At 44.2% G+C, this 20,768-nt stretch overlaps 1 protein-coding gene across 1 annotated transcript in view; it reads right to left on the minus strand.

Annotated features, from left to right (window-relative positions):
* Positions 1-19,650, minus strand: part of ATP1B1 (ATPase Na+/K+ transporting subunit beta 1) — a 36,069-nt gene extending 16,419 nt beyond the window's left edge. Inside the window, exons 1-2 of the mRNA XM_060770745.2 lie at positions 19,241-19,650; positions 10,458-10,586 (exon numbers count right to left, since the gene is read on the minus strand). Of these exons, the coding sequence (XP_060626728.2) occupies positions 10,458-10,586; positions 19,241-19,340 (229 nt within the window). The 5' untranslated portion in view covers positions 19,341-19,650. The remainder of the gene's footprint in view (positions 1-10,457; positions 10,587-19,240) is intronic.
* Positions 19,651-20,768: the final 1,118 nt, after the last annotated feature.

Consider the following 20,768-nt stretch of genomic DNA (forward strand, 5'->3'; position numbering starts at 1 on the left):
TAAATCCAAATGCTGGTCCCAACTAGTGAAAACCTACTGAATCATACGTTGTATGGTAGTCAAGGTAACACTGTGGTAAATCCCATTTATCCAATGGCTCCCTTCTACTTGGGAACAGCAATTAGAGTTGAACCCCACCTGAGACACTACAGCTCACTGCGATAAAAGCAAATGCAGGGCTTCCATATCCCCTCAGTCACCAAAGTCAGTGCACACACTGACTCACTAGAGGATTCTGTGATCTGTAGCTCAAAGTAGTAACTTCTTCAAACACTGGTCACAGACAATAAAATGCTAGAACTGCTGTTCCAAATACAACTTTTCCATGTGCAGGAATATTTTAACATGGGAGAAAACTGATTGTGCAATTTTTCCCAATTTGTTTGTCTAAAGTGTTACATTCTCAGGAGAACTTTCCCCTGTGTCCTTTCTTCATGAATCATCTTAGAGATTATCAGCTGATTCATGAAGCTTAATGTTGTACTAACCATGATTTTATAATTGTGGGTTGAATCATGATTTACTTTCACCTTTGATCACAGTATGTTCTCTCTCCCCACCCAAGGGTTCCAAGAACCCTCTGAACTGAAAACCCAGCCAAGTGGAAGACTTCCAATGTCTTACTATATATTTAAATAAGCAGATTACAGTAACTGACAAGTGTGAAATGATGGGTTACAAATAAAGTGAGCAGATACAGAATATAGTCGGCACTCCACATTCATGGATTCTGCACTGTGGATTCAATTAGCCACAACTTTAGGCAGTTCCACACAGCCCTTTAACCTGGGAGCAATTGGGTTTGTAAAATGTGATTCTGCCCGGGTTGAAGTCCACACACGCCCAGAAAGTGTGTGCCTCCTGGAACCTTCTGGGAGGACAGGGAGACACTCACACCTCCTCACCAATACCCCTTAAAACAGGGAGAAAAGTAAAATAACGTACTCAGCTGCCATTAAACTATTGCCAGAGCTCTCCTAGTGCATAGATATAACGCACCAGGAGAATGGGGGGGGGGGGGGGGGGAGCGAGGAAAGTGACCAGGTAAGTTATTTTACACCCCCCCCCTCATTTTAAGGGGTTTTAGGGAGACTTCATGGGTATTCTGGGCTGATTCAGCCTTGAAAATGCGAGAGAGCTGTACGGATAGCCCCTTCGGAAGTGCCATAACTTCTGAGGGGGCAGTCCAGACAGTGGCCATACTGAATTTGACCAAGAAGACCTGGATCTTTCCAGTATCAAATTAATTTGGCACAAAGCAGGGTTTTCCTGCTTTGTGCCGAATGCATTCACTTTTATCTAGGGTGTCATTTGGTGTAAAAACACGGGAGCTCATGCTTTTAAGGGGCTGTCTGGATGCGCCCTTGGTTTTGCTATTTTATAATGTAACTATTTTACTACGTCATTATCCATATAGTAGGACTTGAACATCCATATATTTTAGTAGCCAGAGGTTCTACAACCAAACCCTAGTGAATACCAATGGTCCACTGTAATGCCAAAGTAATTAGTTTGTATGATAATAAAATTATTAATTAGAGATATTTTTCCTCAGTCACTTCCTAGTATTTTGAGCTGACTTTTTAGACAAAGGTCTCTCAATGCTATGAAACAATGTCACAATTTTAAAGCTTTGAAATCTGCAAAAACTAAAAGCAAAGCAAAAACTTTTAAAAATATAAGACAGCAAGCATGAAATAATTATCCAAAACTACAGAAATAATGTAGCTAATCAGCGGTATATCCCATTCACTATTGTCACATATGAACAGCCATTTGGAACAGACAAGTCTTCAAAGCAATTGTGCAAACCAGGAGCAAAAGGGTCAATCCACACCCATTTAGAGGAAATTCCACTTGCGGTCACATTCTGAGAAGTCATTGGCACTAAGGGCAGTCAACCTAACTAATTTTAAATTCTAATCTCTGTGCAGGGATAGATTTGAACAAGTGCAGCTGGTCCTGTGAATTACATGGAACCAACTAATTTAAAACTTTGTATGTTGAATGCAGCATTTTGATTTAGCCCTAGACAATGTTTGCATTAAATGGTTTTATCCATTTCATACCCCTTTAATTGTTATGGCACTTTCTATAGAAAATCCTAGATATGGAGTTTAAGTAAGCCACTCAATATTCTTTGTTTGCTCTTGTGACTATACATAATTCTAAAAACAAAACTAAACTGTTAATTTCAGGATTTTGTTGATGGAGCTATGGCAGTTAAAGTGACATGTAACTGGGTTGTTCTAGGTTTTTCGGGCTGTATGGCCATGTTCTAGAAACATTCTCTCCTGAAATTTCACCTTCATCTGTGGCAGGCATTCTCAGAGGTTGTGAGGTCTGTTGGAAACTAGGAAAAGTGGGTTTATATATTTATGATATATAAATCCAAATTTCCTAGTTTCCAACAGACCTCACAACCTTTGAGGATGCTGGCCACAGATGCAGGCAAAACATCAGGAGAGAATGCTTCTAGAACATGGCCATACAGCCCGAAAAACCTAGAACAACCCAGTGATTCCGGTCATGAAAGCCTTCATCAATACATTGACATGAAACTAATGTAACTGAGCTGTGCAGACGTATCACTAGAAACGCACCAATAACAATGCAAGTGAAAGATAATCAGAATAATATGGTCATTCAAGTTAGTCATGATGGTTACTTAATATATAGCAGCTTTGGTTAGCTCAACAAAATAAAACAAAAAAAGTTTGGTAAATTAGAAAATACTAAACTTACAGTGTATGTGGCACTTTTGGTGGGATATACATGCAAAAGTTTCAGTTTTACATGTCCTTCTTGCCAAATAGCCCTTAGGCCCATATTTGGACATGAACCCTAGAGTCCACAAAGCTAGGCAAAAGTTTCAGCTGGAACAAAAACACCTGGCAATTCTAGTTTAGATACTAGGTAGAACAGTTTCCCTTGCAATCAAGCCAAGTGAACAGCATGGAGCTAATGAAAGGGGCACAACTTTTTTAGTTCCAGACACTGAATGCTGTATGATTCTGCCAAGTTAATGAAATAAGGATTAACACCATCATTTATATAATAGCTTCAGCAAATGAGCAATGGGTGAGAACAGGGCTGGCTCCAGGTTTTTTTTAAAGCCATGATCAGGGTTGTCTTTGGCATCTGCCACCAGCATCTGCCAACAGTTGGGTTCCTCCTCTGGTGGCACTGTTGCCATGGCCAGTCATAGAATCATAGAATCATAGAATCAAAGAGTTGGAAGAGACCTCATGGGCCATCCAGTCCAACCCCCTGCCAAGAAGCAGGAATATTGCATTCAAATCACCCCTGACAGATGGCCATCCAGCCTCTGTTTAAAAGCTTCCAAAGAAGGAGCCTCCACCACACTCCGGGGCAGAGAGTTCCACTGCTGAACGGCTCTCACAGTCAGGAAGTTCTTCCTAATGTTCAGATGGAATCTCCTTTCTTGTAGTTTGAAGCCATTGTTCCGTGTCCTAGTCTCCAAGGAAGCAGAAAACAAGCTAGCTCCCTCCTCCCTGTGGCTTCCTCTCACATATTTATACATGGCTATCATATCTCCTCTCAGCCTTCTCTTCTTCAGGCTAAACATGCCCAGTTCCCTAAGCCGCTCCTCATAGGGCTTGTTCTCCAGACCCTTGATCATTTTAGTCGCCCTCCTCTGGACAATGTTTCAGGCCGGATCTACTCCATATTATCAAATCAGATAATTCACATTATCTGCTTTGAACTGGATTATATGAATCTACACTCCCATATAACCCCATTCAAAGTAGATAACCTGCATTTTATATGGCAGTGTAGAAGGGGCCTTGGGGCACTTCCAGACTACACTTAAACCCTCTTCGAAGTGGGTTTAAGCCCCCACACACCCCAAAAACAGGGCTTTGTCCATTGCCTGTCCCCATGCCACTGCTTTGCTCCAATTACTTCGCTTTTACCTGAGACATCGTCTGGACGCCTCAGGTAAAAATCCAACAGGATCTGGGATATGGACCCTATCTGGAAGGGTCCTTAGTAGCACTGCCCAAAGAAGGCCCCATCTACATTGCCAAATAATACTGTTTGAAACTACATTGAACGGCATTAAATGAGTCTACACTGACCATGTAATGCATTTTTAGATTTCATCATATGAAGTTAGGTTGACCCCATATTTTTCAAGCTTACAGTGAGAAACACTGTGTTGTTGATCGTGTGTCATTCAACACAGGAATCAGATATGAAACTGCTGTTTTGAAACTGGATTGTAGGATTGCTTCTAGACTCATTTTAGGAGTTTTAAAATAATATTTTATTTTAATGTGTTTCAAAAATGTTCTATTTTTGTATTATTTTGATTGGTTTTTATTTTTTCCTTGCTTTTGAAGCCCTTGGGAGTAAAGGGGTTATATAGAAATAATTACTTCTTATCAAAAAGTTTCTAAAAATCAATTAAAATGCCTTGAAATGGGAACTTTAAAGTTAACAAATTATTTCTTATTACACCAAGAAAATAACATTGTTTCTACTGAGGCCCCACCTGCACTGCCATATAAAATCCAGATTATCTGCTTTGAAGTGGATTATCTGGCAGTGTAGACTAATATAATCCAGTTCAAAGCATTTAATCTGGATTTTATGAGACAGTGTAGATGGGGCCTCAGTCCACATGTGGCCCCATCCAATCATTATTATGAAAATTAAAATGGTAATCCATTACAGGCAGGTTTGTTTTTATAGTTTGCAGTGCTGTCAATCCATACTCTGCCAAGAGAGATGGAAATTTCCACGATTAAGAACAGAGCAGGTTACAGGTGCACGTTTTGCAAATTAGTTAACAGTGGATTTTTGTGACTCAGTGTAAGATGTAATACATTATGCAAGATATAAACTATTTGGTCTATATTAGAGAGTGGGGCAATGCATCTATTGCAGGTGAGTCACCTATGACAGATGCTTTTTCAGGGTGTTTAAAAAATAGAGAAGTTAACCTATTTTCTGACTGTGGCTGGATCTACAATGCCCTACATCCCGGGATCTTATCTCAGATTATTCACTTTGAACTGGAATATATGGGGACCCTTCTACACTGCCATATAATCCAGATTATCAAAGAAGATAATGCAAATTATCTGCTTTGAACTGGATTATATGAGTCTACACTGCCATATAATCCAGATAAAAGCAGATAATCTGGATTTCATATGGCAGTGTAGAAGGGGCTTCAGATATGGCAGATAGGGAATTCTGGGATCTGCAGTCAAAAACAGATATTCGGTTTAAGATCTGTCCGATATACGAGTCAAGGGTAAGTTTTAAATGTTTACACTTCACAGTATATGTAGAAAGAAGAATTTATTTTTAAAATAGTCAATTAATTTTAATTTAAAGTGTAAGAGTGGGAAAGGGAAAGAATAGTGCCTTCTATTTGCTTTCATTCCTTATGATAATCATTTCCAGAATGTTTGGGATTATAAAAGTTGTGACTCCATTCACCTTGAGAATAATTACTTGGAAACTCCTGGATCAGAGCAATAGGACTCATGTACAAGAACAAAAAGAATCATACAAGGGTTATGCAGCGTACAAATCCCAGCTTTCATTCACAGAGCAAAAGAGTTCCTCTTAACCAGAGACTCTTTCATGCAACAGCCTGAAGGGTCAAAGTCATATGACAGCAGAGTCAGATCACATAGGAAGTGAAAATCAATGTTGCTAGAATTCACTTAACTGAAGCAGAAATTGTTCAGGCTTTTAAAACCAGGTTTTAAAATAAGGAGAAAATCAGAGTTGACCTTGTGATATTCAGCAGGGATATAGTGCATATTAGAGCACTATATATTAAAGGGCCTATGCAGTCGCTGTTTTATGAAAAAAACTAATCAGAACAAGAGACTTCTAGTGGCCCCAGTAGAAATCTGGCAATGAAGCACCAACCCATTGGGTTTTGATCACTGAGTGTTGCCCATGCTGTATTCTACATTTCCATTCAGCATATTTTGTTTTCAAATGGAAATAATATATTAAACACATTAATCCACCGGATATCTTAATACCCACATGTATATTATATCCAGGTCTTGGAAATGTTATCTTTCTGGTCTAAAGCTCCCAGAATCCTCAGCTGTCTGAGGGATCATTGTTGTTAAACTTTAAGAAGTAACCCTTCCAAGCTCTGATTATAATCTACAAAATGCCCATGAATAGGGCAACACTCTATTTTCCATCAGACTTCCAAGAACGCTGTTTCTGTATCTAAAACCCAGTATCTGCACTGAATGAAGTGAATCTTTGGCCAGAGGGGAAAGAAGTGCTCCAATCAGAAATAGGGATTTATCCTGTATTGGATGGATCGTATTTCACTCCCCTTGAAATCCCAGTGACAGTTCACAGCTTGAGGATAACTCCGGCACCTGGATGCCCAGGTTTTGGCTGTGTCTGAAGTGCATTTGCACAGTTAAAGCTAGGAGCCCCTGGTAATGCAATGGGTTAAACCCTTGTGCTGGTAAGACTGCTGACTGAAAGGTTAGCGGTTCAAATCCAGGGAGTGGGGTGAGCTTCTGTCTGTCAGCTCCAGCTTCCCATGTGGGGACATGAGAGAAGCCTCTCACAGGATGGTAAAACATCTGGGCATCCCCTAGGCAACATCTGTGCAGACGGCCAATTCTCTCACACCCGAAGTGACTTGCAGTTTTTCAAGTCGCTTCTGAGACATAAAAAAAAAAAACTAGTGACCCAACTAAACTCATTCCTTGAAAAGGCAGATCTGGCTACAGTTACTCTGGGGTTTGTAGTTTAGGGCTGGGCCTTTATGCTGCTTAGCCAGAAAGGTCATGGGGCTTTACTGTTGATTTCAGGAAGAATTACAATTTTTATTTGAGCCTATAATCAACATTTAAACCATGGGAAAGTAACATTTTGGACTACAACATCCACTACCCATACTGGCTGCAGAGGGAGGGATGTTCCAGGAGTTGAAACACAAAAAGATAACATTCAAAGCTCTAAAAAGGGCAGTAGGAGAAAAGCGAGCAAAAACTAGCATCTTCACATTAAAATTTATCCTGGCTACCCATACAAGTTTCAGAGGAATGGCTGCTGAGGCCATCAAATCCAGCTGCTACTGTTGTTTCAATACCATGCTGTTATTAAAGGCTTCTGGGCTGTTTTACGCAGAGACACATAAATCATGTCTGTCCCCAATATCGAGCAGCCTCAGGGCCATTTGAAACAGTAGTTTGAAAGATGACCCAACCCTCTCCATGTGACGCACACCCACTCCCTGCTGCTTCCTACTGGCTGGAAAGGCCAGATAACACAATACAGGGTGGTTGGGGGGGAAAAAAGAGTCTGCTATGCTGTCAAATCATCTTGTCTATCCACATATATGATAGACTTGCTTGTAGAGACTCGTGCTCTGATAATTTCTTTTTTGCGTCATGAATGCATGGTGTGTGATGGGGGTCAAACGTTTGCTACAATGCTAAAATTCCAGCAGCTCAAAGTAGCCATAAACACACTCCTGTTTGTGTAGGCAAAGATGGCCAGATACTAACCAAGTAAAAAGAGACACATAATGTTCATACAATCTTCCTACAACAGAAAAAAACATCCTTTGGGGGACCAGAATCCCCAATATTTACAATCCCCAGTGCTGCTTGAGAGATCTCACCAAGCACTGCATCCCCTGAAGTAAGTCTCATCAGGTTTAACCATTCCATTGTTTTACAAGTAAATGTAATACATCCATTTTATAACTCAAGTGAAAAATGAAGTGTTGTCTAATGACAAACCTGATTTATTTATTTATTTAGGATGTTTATATCCTGTCCTATCTTGACCTCCACAGAGGGTACACCATGGTGCCCACAACAAAAGCATAAATATACAATTTTTAAAAAACCAAAATAAAAACAGTATTAAAGCATTCAATCAATCAATTCAGTCACCGTCCTAAAAGCAGTCCATCAAGTCCATTAATGCCGTCGCTTTGCCAGCAAGTCAGCCTAATCTGCAAAGGCCTGCTCCCATAGCCAGGATTTCACTTATTTCCGAAAGGTCAGGAGAGATGGAGCAGATCTAACTTCGCTTGGGAGGGAGTTCCATAGTTGAGGACCAGAGGACCCCCTTCCACCACCAAAGTGGGCATGCTATATGCTGAGCCAGCTAGAGGCAAAGGACAAAATGGCACCCTTCAAATCCCAGTACATCTTCACAAGCTGCCCATGTATGCAGCTGAACGTTACCTCAACCACTTCCATACAGCCATATAACCCAGAATATCGAGGCAGAAATCCCATAATATCTGTTTTCAATTGAGTTATCTGAGTCCACACTGCCATATATCCCAGTTCAAAGCTGAAAATGTGGGATTTTATTCAGCTGTGTGGAAGGGGCCAGAGGTGGAACTCTGACTGGAACAGAAGAGGGTGGCTGAAAAGAAACTGGCATTGTGGGAATAACAATGTATTCTATTCTATGAAGTGGAGTAAGGATTGTCCCCAAAGCCCAGTGCCATTGCAATAAAGCTAGGCACCAAAATAATAATTTGAACAAATCCTTTAAAAATTCTTAAAATCAACGGCTTAGTCATTATTAATGAAGACTGCTGCTTTTTAGTGGAGAATTCTACTGACATCCAGTAAGATGACAACATCTGAATATATTTCATTGCCAACATCTGTTCTGCACTGAATTCTGGATTCTTTTCAATAGAAAGTTTTTCTCGAGCCATAAATACAGGGATTGTCCACTACAGTATGCTACGGTAAAAAAAAAAAATCGCTACGGTAACACCTAACAGTAGTGTACTAATCTTAAATCTGTAGCAATGAAAATGTATTGTGGCATCTCAAAAATGAACAAATGTAACGAGTTATAGAACATAAAAACTTATGCCATATAAAATCTGATAATCTTTAAGGTGGCATGAGACATTTTAGTGCTACCATTTACTTTCCATTCTTTTAAAAGAGAGATCACTACTAGTTAAAATAAAAGACATCCAGAACCTATAATATTAAAAGAACTGCAAGACTGATTGCCACCATCCCTTTCTTTAATTCAAAACTTGTTTTCCGCTGCCCTGGAGACTAGGACGCAGAACAATGGCTTCAAACTACAGCAAAGGAGATTCCATCTGAACATTAGGAAGAACTTCCTGACTATGAGAGCCGTTTAGCAGTGGAACTCTCTGTGGTGGAGGCTCTTTCTTTGGAGACTTTTAAGCAGAGGCTGGATGGCCATCTGTCGGGGGTGCTTTGAATGCAATTTTCCTGCTTCTTGGCAAGGGGTTGGACTGGATGGCCCATGAGGTCTCTTCCAACTCTATGATTCATGGACCAGCCCACACCAGAACTCCTTGTTGGCCATGACCACCCCCAGCTCTCTCAAGGTCAAGCCAATTACTTTAAGAATAACATCCCTCCATCTTGCCACGGGTCGGCCCCTCTTCCTTTTTCCTTCCATTTTCTCCAGCATCATTATAATCTCAAAAACCTTCCTGTCTGCTCATTATGTGGCTGAAGTACTTCATCTTTGCCTCTAATATCCTTCCCTCCAGTGAGCAGTTGGGATTTATTCCTGGAGTATGGACTGGTTTTATCTTCTTGTGCTATATAAAATCCAAATTATCTGATTTGAACTAGATTATCTTATTCTACACGGCCATATAATCTAGTTGAAAGCAGATAATGTTGATTTTATACAAGTGTGTAGAAGGGGCCTGAGTTATAAGCAACAGCTCCTAAAATTCCCTGTAACACATAACCATTTTCCCTCTCTCCTGTTTTCTAAATTACTCTAATGCAACAATAAAACCAATTGTGTGACCTGCCTGAACATAGGGCACAAACCACTTTGATTCCCAACCCATCTGTTGAATGCCAGTGGAGACACTAAATTACAATGGGTAGTTTAGGATTCACTACCAGGTCACATATTCTCCTGTGCAATGTCCCAACAACAGCAATATATGATAGAAATATAATAATACAAAATTGGTATCTGGGTTAGAGGTGTGTGGCAAGTCTGGAAAGGGTGAAGACCACTGGACCTCAATAACGGGATCACCTGCCCTTCTTCAAAGCCATTTCTAAGCAAAAAGACTTAACAAGCATTTTTTGGACATAGCTATCAGTCAAAACTTGCTCATGAGGTTGCTATTTTGAGCTCCTTGGAGGAAGAATGAGACAAGAATGGGATGGTTGATAACACAAAACTGAAAGTCTTTCTCAGCACATGATGCAAAAGGCAATGTATTAATAGTCCCTTGGTTTGCTATAGCTGTCTATGAAATCACTTGCCTGGCCTTAGATGATCTGAGGAAATAATGAAGGTAGACAGTTTTTGAGAGAAACAATACAATATTGGTAACTAGTATCATGGATCTTGTGCGAGGGAAAAGGTGTGATAGATACAAAGGGAGGGAGGGAGGAGAACAGAGTTTGGTCAGTTCCTCTGTCCATCTTCATTGTTACCTGGTGGTGCAACTCGGTCCTGATACTTAGGCTGGAACTCGCTGACAGTGAGTAGCATAACTTGAATGGTCCCAATGAAGATTCCTGCCAGGCAGCCATAGAAGATCACATAGAAGAGGAAGATCTTAACTGTAATAAGAGAAGAAATACAACAGTTGATAAGAAATGGGTAACTGTGCTCCAAACCATATAGAAATGGAAACATTTTTCAAAGGGACAGGTAGGACTAGCTCTACTATGAGACACCGTGAGGCAGCAACTTCAGGTAGATTATGGGTAGAAACTGAGGCCACTTCCAAAGCAGGAAAAACCGCATACTATCTGAGTAACAATCCATCTAAAATTACATGGATTAACTTGGGAGAGTGTACATTTCAATGAAAAAGTGCGTCAGAAAAAAAAAACTTTGTAAATATTCCATTTACTCCCAAAAACAACTTTCACACTTTTGCAGTAGAAAAAACGATACATTTTCCAAACACTGATTAAGACAGAGATAACAGTCCTAAGCATAATACTTTGGAGTATACGTTATTGAAATAAATGGTCTCTCTATTATGTCAGATTCACAGCAAATGAGATCTGTGTAAGTATTCATTAGTCATGGACCTCCAAATCTAAAGATATTATTCCTCTGAAAGAGGGACTGGGGTCACACAACCAAGAATCAATGCCAATGCTGAGCATTGCTTGTAAAGATATCTGGCTGACAAGTGTTGGAAATAAATTGCTGAACTATAGGAATCTTTGGGCCAAAATCCAATTGCTAATCACAATGAGAACAGACCCATGGAATAAATGAGGTCTCCTAAGTGTTGATTTGCTAATCAGTAACAGAGCCAGCATAGCATAGTAATTTGAGCAGTGGACTGTGACTCTGGAAACCAAGGTTCAAATCCCCATTCAGTCATGGAAACCCACTGGGTGACCTTGGGCAAGCCATACTCTCTCAATCTCAGAGGGAAGGAATGGCAAACCTGCTCTGAACAAATCTTGCCAACATGACCACAACAGCAACATTTGAGTCAGTGGGTCTACTTCATTGGATTGGATTTTGCTTTGTTTTGATAACTAAATTGAGAAATAGGAAATGTTTCTTGAGTTTCAAATGCAAATGCAGGTCTAGTTCATTCAGCTCTATTAAGGAGGAATAAGCATCTCAACTGTGCCACAACTTTCATTGAGTGGCTATAGGTCAGTTGCTCCTTCCCTGTCTCACGCCCCTCACAGGATTGTTGTAAGGACAAACTGTGGAGAAGAGTGCCATTTACCCAGGCTTGAGCTTATTGGAAGATAAGCCTGAAGCATGTAAAGAATCTGAAGATCATATATCATCAAGCAGAGAATTTAGAACAGGCATGGGCAAAATTTGGCCCTCCAGGTGTTTTGGACTTCAACTCCCACAATTCACAATACCCTACAGGCTGTTAGGAATTGTGGGAGTTGAAGTTCAAAACACTAGGAGGGCTGAAGTTAGCCCATGCCTGATATAGAGTAACAGCTGGAAAAGTAAAGCAGAATATAGTGGGAGAGGGCTGAATGCCCGGTTTTAACAGGCTGATAACAATCCTAAGAAAGTTACCCTTCAGGAGGAATAATACACACAATAGTTTTTTACAGATCTCACTTGGTCTCTAAATATGTTGGAAAATGGGACTGGGCTGGACTTACAATACTAGGTCCTTTCCTTTTTGGAGATCTCCATGTGTGGAACTGCCACAAATTCAATCTTCTACTTGTGTTGGACTGCAATTCAAGGAATTTACCAGCTAGCACCATGAGGTGCCACCCAACCAATCCATCTGGAGAAAACTACCTTGGACAAGGCTGCCATATGTGGCACCTTCAGGTGTGCTTTTGAAAGTCACATCCAGTTTTCAAGGCGCATAATGCATTTCTGCGAAACACTACTTCCAGAACATTTGCAGAATTGCAATGTCTTTTCCACAGCACAACTCATGAATACTGTACTGCTACACTACTGGTTGCCTCTGATCCAAATGGCAGGGAAAATAAGTTCCCATCCTTCCATCATTGTATAAACCTGCCCCCACTTGGACCACTGAGCAACTATATACTGCCTCACAACATCAGATTTGGACAGCTTTTCACTTGTTTTGTTGTGGCATATTAAGAAAACTATGCAGTACAAGTCACACACATTCTGGCTCTGCTGAGCTGTAATCAGGCAGATTAATATACAAATTACATAAGCGATTAAAGCATTTTTGCTGTGGCTGTTAAAAGAAGGAGGAGGTAAATTAAAACTTTTATTCTGAGTAGGGCCGTTCCAATGAGCTGCACAGTCTTTGAAAGCTAGTTGTATCATTTACTGGTTTACAGGGATTATCGTTACCGATTACAAACAGAGTAACATGCTGTACTTGGTATCAGCTATACAAAAAACGACCACAGCAATGCAACACGTGAAAAGAGGGTGGGAGTGTATTCTATAGCTGGGAACATTTCTGTAGGCTACTATAAAGGGAGTAGGCAAGGTAAAAGAAATAGGAGACAGTATTTCTGCATTGATAAGGTCTTGTTAAAAGACAAAACCTATTAAAATGCCCACTACCCACCCCACAGACTGAATGGGAAGAGAACCGATCCATGGAGAGGAGCCGCGCAAGAGCACTGGCATTCCTAGGGTTAACACACTCTTTAGTAACCAGGCAGCAGTCAGCAAATAGCTGTGACGTAGGAGAGATTTGGACATATTTTCCAGAGTACAGTCATAGGTGGTGTAATACGCTAAAGAGGAAGCCTGAGGGCAACAAGGTGTTTTTGGGTAGCACACATGGGTGTGCTTTCCTTAAAGACAAAGTAACAATAATAAAAAGAAATCAAAGAACTCTAGCTATCAAAGGAGACACGTGTTTAAACACAGATCTCCAACCAGGATGTTAATAGTAGATAGTTTTTTTTATACTGAAAAGGGCATCTGTGCTAGCAGGAAAGAACATGACCCTTTAGTGTGTGTGTATAGAGAGCAACACAAAAGCCCTGCTTTCTGAAGCATTGTTTAAGTTCTTCAAAGCTGTTCTTAAAACAATGACCCTACCGGCTCACTCCTCTTTCAAAAAACAGTCCTTTTAGTGTACAAGGCACCTCTCACCAGCCTGACAATCATCAGAAGTGCTCGGCTACTACTCTTATTATACTTTCTCCACCAGCAATGAAGCTGGAATGATGGAAACTATAAAGTACCAGCTTTAGAATGTCTTTCCCTACACCTATTTTGAAACTATGCTATTATGGGCATGAGAGCCATTGTGGTATGGCATTGAATGTATTGTCGAAGGCTTTCATGGTTGGAATCACTGGGTTGTTGTGAGTTTTTGGGCTGTATGGCAATGTTCCAGAATCATTCTCTCCTGATGTTTTGCCTGCATCTATGGCAGGCATCCTCAGAGGTTGTGAGGTTACAGAAATGCTGGACCACTCTAACAACTACCATGTCAGACTATGCAGAAATCCACAAGCAAGTGGACAATTTCAACAAAAAAGGAAGCAACCATGAAAATGAATAAAATCTGGCAACCAGTATTAAAAAGCACTAAAATGTTAACAGTAAATAAAGAAAGACACTCAACAAGACAAGAAACAATCAAGGGCAGCTAATAACTTTCCAACAAAGGATTCCCCCAGGCAGTAAGAAGCCAGACCTTGAAACTGCTAGGCCATTAAATGCTAATCAAGGTGACCAATTGCAACAGTGACACTTGCCTCAAACAGACAAAGAGTTTTTTCTCCCACCCTGGACATTATTCCACAGATATATAAACGCTGTTTTCCTAGTTTCCAACAGACCTCACAACCTCTGAGGATGCTTGGCATAGATGCAAGCAAAACATCAGGAGAGAATGCTTCTGGAAGATGGCTATACAGCTCGGGAAAACTCACAATAACCCATGGCATTGAATGTTTGCCACTCTTGTTCTGGAAACGGCCCTGAGTCCCCTGGGGGGACAGGGTGGGTTACAAATAAAGATGATGATGATGATGTTTTTTGTTGTTGTGTCAGGAGTGACCTGAGAAACTGTAAGTCGCTTCTGGTGTGAGAGAATTGGCTGTCTGCAAGGACGTTGCCCAGGGGATGCCCGAATGATTTGCTGTTTTATCATCCTTGTGGGAGGCTTCTCTCATATCCCCACATGAGGAGCTGGAACTGATAGAGGGAGCTCATATTATTATTACAGTTACAGACTCATCACCAAGACTCTACTGAATCATCTCTGATGAAGACTGGTTTGGGCATTCAACTACAATTTAGGAGACTAGGGTTCAATTTCCCACTCAGGCATGGAAACCTACTGGGTGACCTTGGGCAAGTTGCACTCTTACAGCTTCAGGGAAAGGCAAAAGCAGTTCCCCCTTTTAACAGATTTTGCCCATGAAAGAGTGCTGTAAGTTGGAGGCGGCTTGAAGGCACACAACAACACAACTATCATGGGGGCTATAAATCTCCCGGCAAATTGCAATTTATTTTTTCTGCCTGACAAGTCCCCCCCCCCCCCCCCCCCCGCATCTGCCCTCTGTGAAATTCTAGTCAAGGATCTAAACCCGGAAGCTCCGGATGTGGCACCTCCAAAGGACACTGGCTGGATTCAGCCCAGAATGGTGCCAGGCCAGCAGCTGCAGCTGGCAGCAGTCTCTCTATGGAACCAGCCTATACAAAGAGAAGATCTTAAAACACAATCTGAATCATCCGAACACACCTCAGCCCTTTCCGCTCTCCCACAGCTGCCAAAAAGGCTACTTGTAAAGTCAGCTTTTCCTATATAAAGCCATTCTCATTCATTATGAATAATATTTCTTTCTCCTTCCCCCTCTGCAGCCATTTGCTGCTTTGACCTCGGTATCTTCCAATGTTTCTAAATATGCACAAAGAGTTTAGACGGGAATGGAAAGTTCCAGATAAGGAGCCAGTATCTCCAGTGCAAGGATCTACAGGGATACTCAAGACGGCCCGCTCAGATCCCAGCAGAAGCAAGCAGGACATTCAAGGGTAGCCTACCCTTTCTTTCAAGGGCAGCCTTGTGAAGAAGGCCCCGGACATACTATGCACCATCCTCCTGGATTTGTCAGACGTTTCCCTCCTGTGTCTGCATTAACAACAGACGGATGGAAAATAAATGACACAAAGCACTCATTGGCCAGCAAAGAAGGAGTCTGTTCAATACAATGCTTATGCCTCAGGCAAGCTAGAGAATGGAAGCCAATATGGCACCTGCTCTGGAGGATCACATAAGAGCAATGCAAGCAGATGTATTTGTTGCTGTTATTAACAACATAACAATAATAATTGTGATATTTTTCATGTCAGAAGCAACTTGAGAAACTGCAAGTTGCTTTTGATGTGAAAGAATTGGTTGTATGCAAGGACGTTGCCCAGGGGATGCCTGAATGTTTTACCATCCTATGAGGGCTTCACTCATGCCCCTGCATTGGGAGCTAGAGCTGATAGATGGGAGCTCACCCCTCTCCATGGATTCGAACCACTGACCTTTCGGTCAGCAATCCTGCTGGCCCAAGGATTTAACCCATTGTGATAACAGTGGAGAATTCAGTCTAAGGACCACATGGAAAACAAGATGTGGGCGACTAAAATGACCAAGGGTTTGGAGAACAAGCCGTATGAGGAGCGGCTTAAAGAACTGAGCATTTTTAGCCTGAAAAGGCTGGATGGCCATCTGTCGGGAGTGCTTTGATTGCAATTTTCCTGCTTCTTGGCAGGAGGTTGGACTGGATGGCCCATGAGGTCTCTTCCAACTCTATGATTCTATGACGAGAAGGCTGAGAGGAGACATGATGGCCATGTATAAATATGTGAGGGGAAGTCATAGGGAGCAAGCTTGTTTTGCTGCCCTTGAGACTAGGATATGGAACAATGGCTTCAAACTACAGGAAAGGAGATTCTACCTGAACAGGAGGAAGAACTTTCTAACTGTGAGAGCTGTTCAGCAGTGGAACTCTCTGCCCCGGAGTATGGTGGACGCTCCTTCTTTGGAGGTTTTTAAACAGAGGCTGGATGGTCATCTGTCTGGGGTGCTTTGAATGTGATTTTCCTGCTTCTTGGCAGGGGGGCCGGACTGGATGGCCCACGAGGTCTCTTCCAACTCTGATTCTATAGAGGAAGAATCAGAGTTGTGTGGAGTTGTGTGGAAACCTTTCTGTGTCCTTTGTATTTGACCTCACTTGTGCAATGCAGGGCTCCTATGCTGGACCCAGGGGAAAAGGCAGCCTGTCTTGGAATGGAGTTGGGTGCCATGATGGGATGAAGAGGAGGACAATGAGAAGATCAAGAGGTGTGCTTGTGTGTGTGTGTGTATGTCTGATGTGAATCTCAAGCACATTCAAGTTAGGTTTAGTTGCTAGGAGACAGCCTCCAAGGACTCTGCGATGATTCCTAAAGCGAGCTCCCTTCTTTCTTTCTTTCTCTCTCTTTCCTACCTGCCTTCTTTCTCTTTGTACTGCTGCTGTCCTCTCAGGCCTCCCCAAAGAGGGGCGTGGATGTGTGGGAAGGAACCAGGCAAGGGGCTGAGGGCAGTTCCCCCCAGAAGATGCCCCTGGATATGTCCTCCCAGGTGGGGCCTGCCTTCTGGCTGGGTGCTCCCAAGGCCCGCTTCCATTCTCACCTCCTTGCAGGGAAAGTGTCACCTTGACTAACCTTGGGCTGTGATGCATTATTAACCCTTTGGAGCTGGGAGAGGAAGGGGAGGCAACCCTCAGCGCCTCTCCTTTCCATCTCTGACTCTTTGGAAGGACAAGGGACCCACTGGCAGTCCACACTGGCCTCCTCTCCTCCTCCCCTTCCCCATTCTTTCGTGAGATGCAGAGGAGGCATCTGCAGTGGTGGGAACGACAAGGGGCGGGTTGGAGGGATGAAAAGGGGGATGGACAGGGCTCCCCCTCCTCTCTCTCGCTCTCTCTCTCTCTTCCCCCTCCTCTCCTCCCTCCCACTCCACGCCTTGCCCGCAGTCACGACTCGGCTTCGCCCACTCCCTGCCTGCCCTTCACGCGCGACCTTCGGGGAACTCGAGCGCGATGGGAAGGAAAGAAAAGCCCCCGCCAAAAAAAGAGAAGGCAACAGGCGGCCGCCCAGTGAAAGCGCCCCGCGGAGCCCACTCGAGACAGTGCCCAAAAAGGACTCCCCACACACAAGCACGCAAGGAAGACGCGACACCGCCAAGCGAACCTGTCCCCCTCCCCACCCACCCACCCAGCCCGTCACGCTGCAAAGGAAGAGTCTGGGACAAGCCCACAAAGCAGCCTTTGGAGTGGATTGTGGTGAGTATGATCACGTTCCAGAAGCATTCTCTCCTGACGTTTCACTCACATCTGTGGCAGGCATCCTCAGAGGTTGTGAGGTCTGTTGGAAACTAGGAAAATTGGGTTTATATATCTGTGGAATGTCCAGTGCGGGAGAAAGAAGCCAGGCTGTGAAGCTGCAAGGCCATTCAATGCTAATCAAGGTGATCAATTGCAACATTCACACTTGTCTCAAGCAGGCAACAGTTCTTTCTCCCGCCCAGTCCACAGATACATAAACCAAATCTTCCTAGTTTCCAACACACCTCACAACCTCTAAGGATGCCTGCCATAGATGCAGGCGAAACGTAAGGAGAGAATGCTTCTAAACATAGCCAGACAACCCTGGAAACTCACAACAACCCAGTGATTCCGGCCATGAGAGCCCTTCGACAATACAGCCTTGGGAGTTGGTTGTAGGTTTTTCGGGCTGTATGGCCATGTTCCAGAAGCATTCTTTCCTGACGTTTCGCCTGCATCTGTGGCAAGCATCTTCAGAGGTTGTGAGGTCAGGAGAGAATGCTTCTGCATCACTTCGGCATCACTAGATTGTTGAGTTTCCGGGCTGTCTGGCCATGTTTAGAAGCATTTTCTCCTGACCTTTCGCCTGCATCAATGAAAAGCCCTTCGACAATACAGCCTTGGGAGTTGTTGTAGGTTTTTCGGGCTGTACGTCCATTTTCCAGAAGCATTCTTTCCTGAACTCACAACCTCTGAAGATGCTTGCCACAGATGCAGGCGAAACGTCAGCAGAGAATGCTTCTAAACATGGCCAGACAGCCCGAGAAAGTCACAACAACCCAGTGATGCCGGCCATGAAAGCCCTTCGACAATACAGCCTTGGGAGTTGTAGGTTTTTCAGGCTGTACGGCCATGTTCTAGAAGCATTCTCTCCTGACCTCACAACCTCTGAAGATGCTTGCCACAGATGCAGGCGAAACGTCAGGAGAGAATGCTTCTGGGACAAGGCCAGACAGCCCGAGAAAGTCACAACAACCCAGTGATGCCGGCCATAAAAGCCCTTCGACAATACAGCCTTGGGAGTTGTAGGTTTTTCAGGCTGTTCCAGAAGCATTCTCCAGAAGCATGTTCCAGAAGCATTCTCTCCTGACCTTACAACCTCTGAAGATCCTTGCCACAGATGCAGGCGAAACGTCAGGAGAGAATGCTTCTCAGCCCGGAAAATTCACAATCTAGTGCTGCCGGCCATGAAAGCCCTTCGATAATAGAGCCTTGGGAGTCTTTCCCTCCTGCTCCAAGGCGGGCAACGAAAAGAGACTCAGGGGCAAGGTGTCGCCCGGGGCGAGAGGGAGGTCTAGGAGGACCCCTTTCCAAGAGAGAGCGGCCCAGGCCCCACGGAATACACGCCTCCACGCGGGTGGGCGCCTCTCTCTCTTTTTCTCCCTTTCCGCGCGAATCCGACACAAGGAGCAGAAGGAGCCGCGGCAGAGGAATCGGAGAGCCCTACTTACACCAGCTTCCCCCCGTCCTGCCCAGGAACTCCTTCTTCTCCGAGTTCCAGATGAATTTCTTCCAGTTGCCATCGCCGTCCTTTGCTTTCCCGCGAGCCATGAGCGAAGGGAGACGCCGAGAGGGAGAGACACAAAGCTGGAGAGGGGGACAGTCCTTCTGCTGCTGCTTCTTCTTCAGCCAGCCGCCTTCCCGCCCACGGACCTTGGTGGCTTTTTCCCAAAGTGCCGGTGGAGAGGAAGCCCCGTCCGAGTCAAGTAATCCTGTCCGAGGGAAGCGAGCGAGGGCGACGGAGGAGGAGGAGGAGTCTCTCTCTCTTTCTTTTGCTTTCTGGGCTGAGAGGGATGCGAAGGCACCAAAAGCCGGCTCAGCCCAAAGAGACCGACTCGCCCTCTCCCCTCCCACTCCGGAGGGATATATAGCGCGCCAGTCCCGGCCACAGCCACGCCCCTCCAGGCACCGGGAGCCAATGAGAAGGGCGAGTGGGAGCTGGTTTAGGGGAGGGGAGGGGGGCAAGGGCGCGCGAGACGCAGGAGGGCAGGTGGGGCGGACTCCTTCCCTCCCTCCCTCCTTCCCTCCCTCCGCCTCTCCTCCTTCCCTCCCTCCCTCCCTCCCTCCCTCAGCGATGAAGCACCTGCTTCATGCCCCTCAACCGGGAGCCAGGAGGGCCGAGGAGCCACCTGCCTCTCCTTTCCCTCCAGCCAGAGCCCTGCAGAGAAAAGGCAGGCAGGCAGGCAGGAGACAAGAGGCAGCCATTCCAAGCTTATCCATCCATCCTCTCTCTCTGGGCATCTCTGCCACCTTTTATTGTCACCTGAACGCCGCCATCGTTGATACCACCGGCTTTTTGGGGGTGGGAGTGGGGTGGGGGGAGAAGAGGAGGAAGATGGAGAAGCTAAGACCTTCCCAGAAGGTGCTCTCTGCTTGGAAGGAGGCTGCAGGATTACGAATAGCTCCCAAAGACAGGGAATAGAGAGGGAAATGGGGGTGTGTTGGATCTAAAAGGTGCCCCCAAAGTTAGCAGGGGTCTACTCTCCTTAGACCATCCAGTACCATCCTCCCTCCCTCCCTGAGTTTCTCTGCCACCTTTCATTGTCACCTGAACACCACCATTGTTGATGCCACTGGCTTTTTTGGGGTGGGAGAAGGGTGGGGGGAGAAGAGAAGGAAGATGGAGAAGTTGAGACCTTCCCAAAAGGTGTCCTCTGCTTGGAAAGAGGTTGCCGGATGATTAGGGGCTCTTCCACACAGCCCTCTATCCCAGAATATCAAGGTTTATCTGAGTCAACACTCAGATATGCCAGTTCAAAGCAGATATTGAGGGATATTCTGCCTCGATATTCTGGGATATAGGGCTGTGTGGAAGGGCTCTAAGAGAACCCAAAGACAAGGAATAAGGAATTGGGGGTGTGTCGCATCTAAAAGGTGCCCCTCAAGGTCAACAGGGGTCTACTCTCCTTGGACCATCCAATGCCATCCTCCCTCCTTCCCTGGACTTCTCTGTCACCTTTCATTGTCACCTGAACACCG

This window comes from Anolis sagrei, chromosome 3, assembly GCF_037176765.1.
Source record: "Anolis sagrei isolate rAnoSag1 chromosome 3, rAnoSag1.mat, whole genome shotgun sequence".
Classification (NCBI taxonomy): Eukaryota; Metazoa; Chordata; class Lepidosauria; order Squamata; family Dactyloidae; genus Anolis; species Anolis sagrei.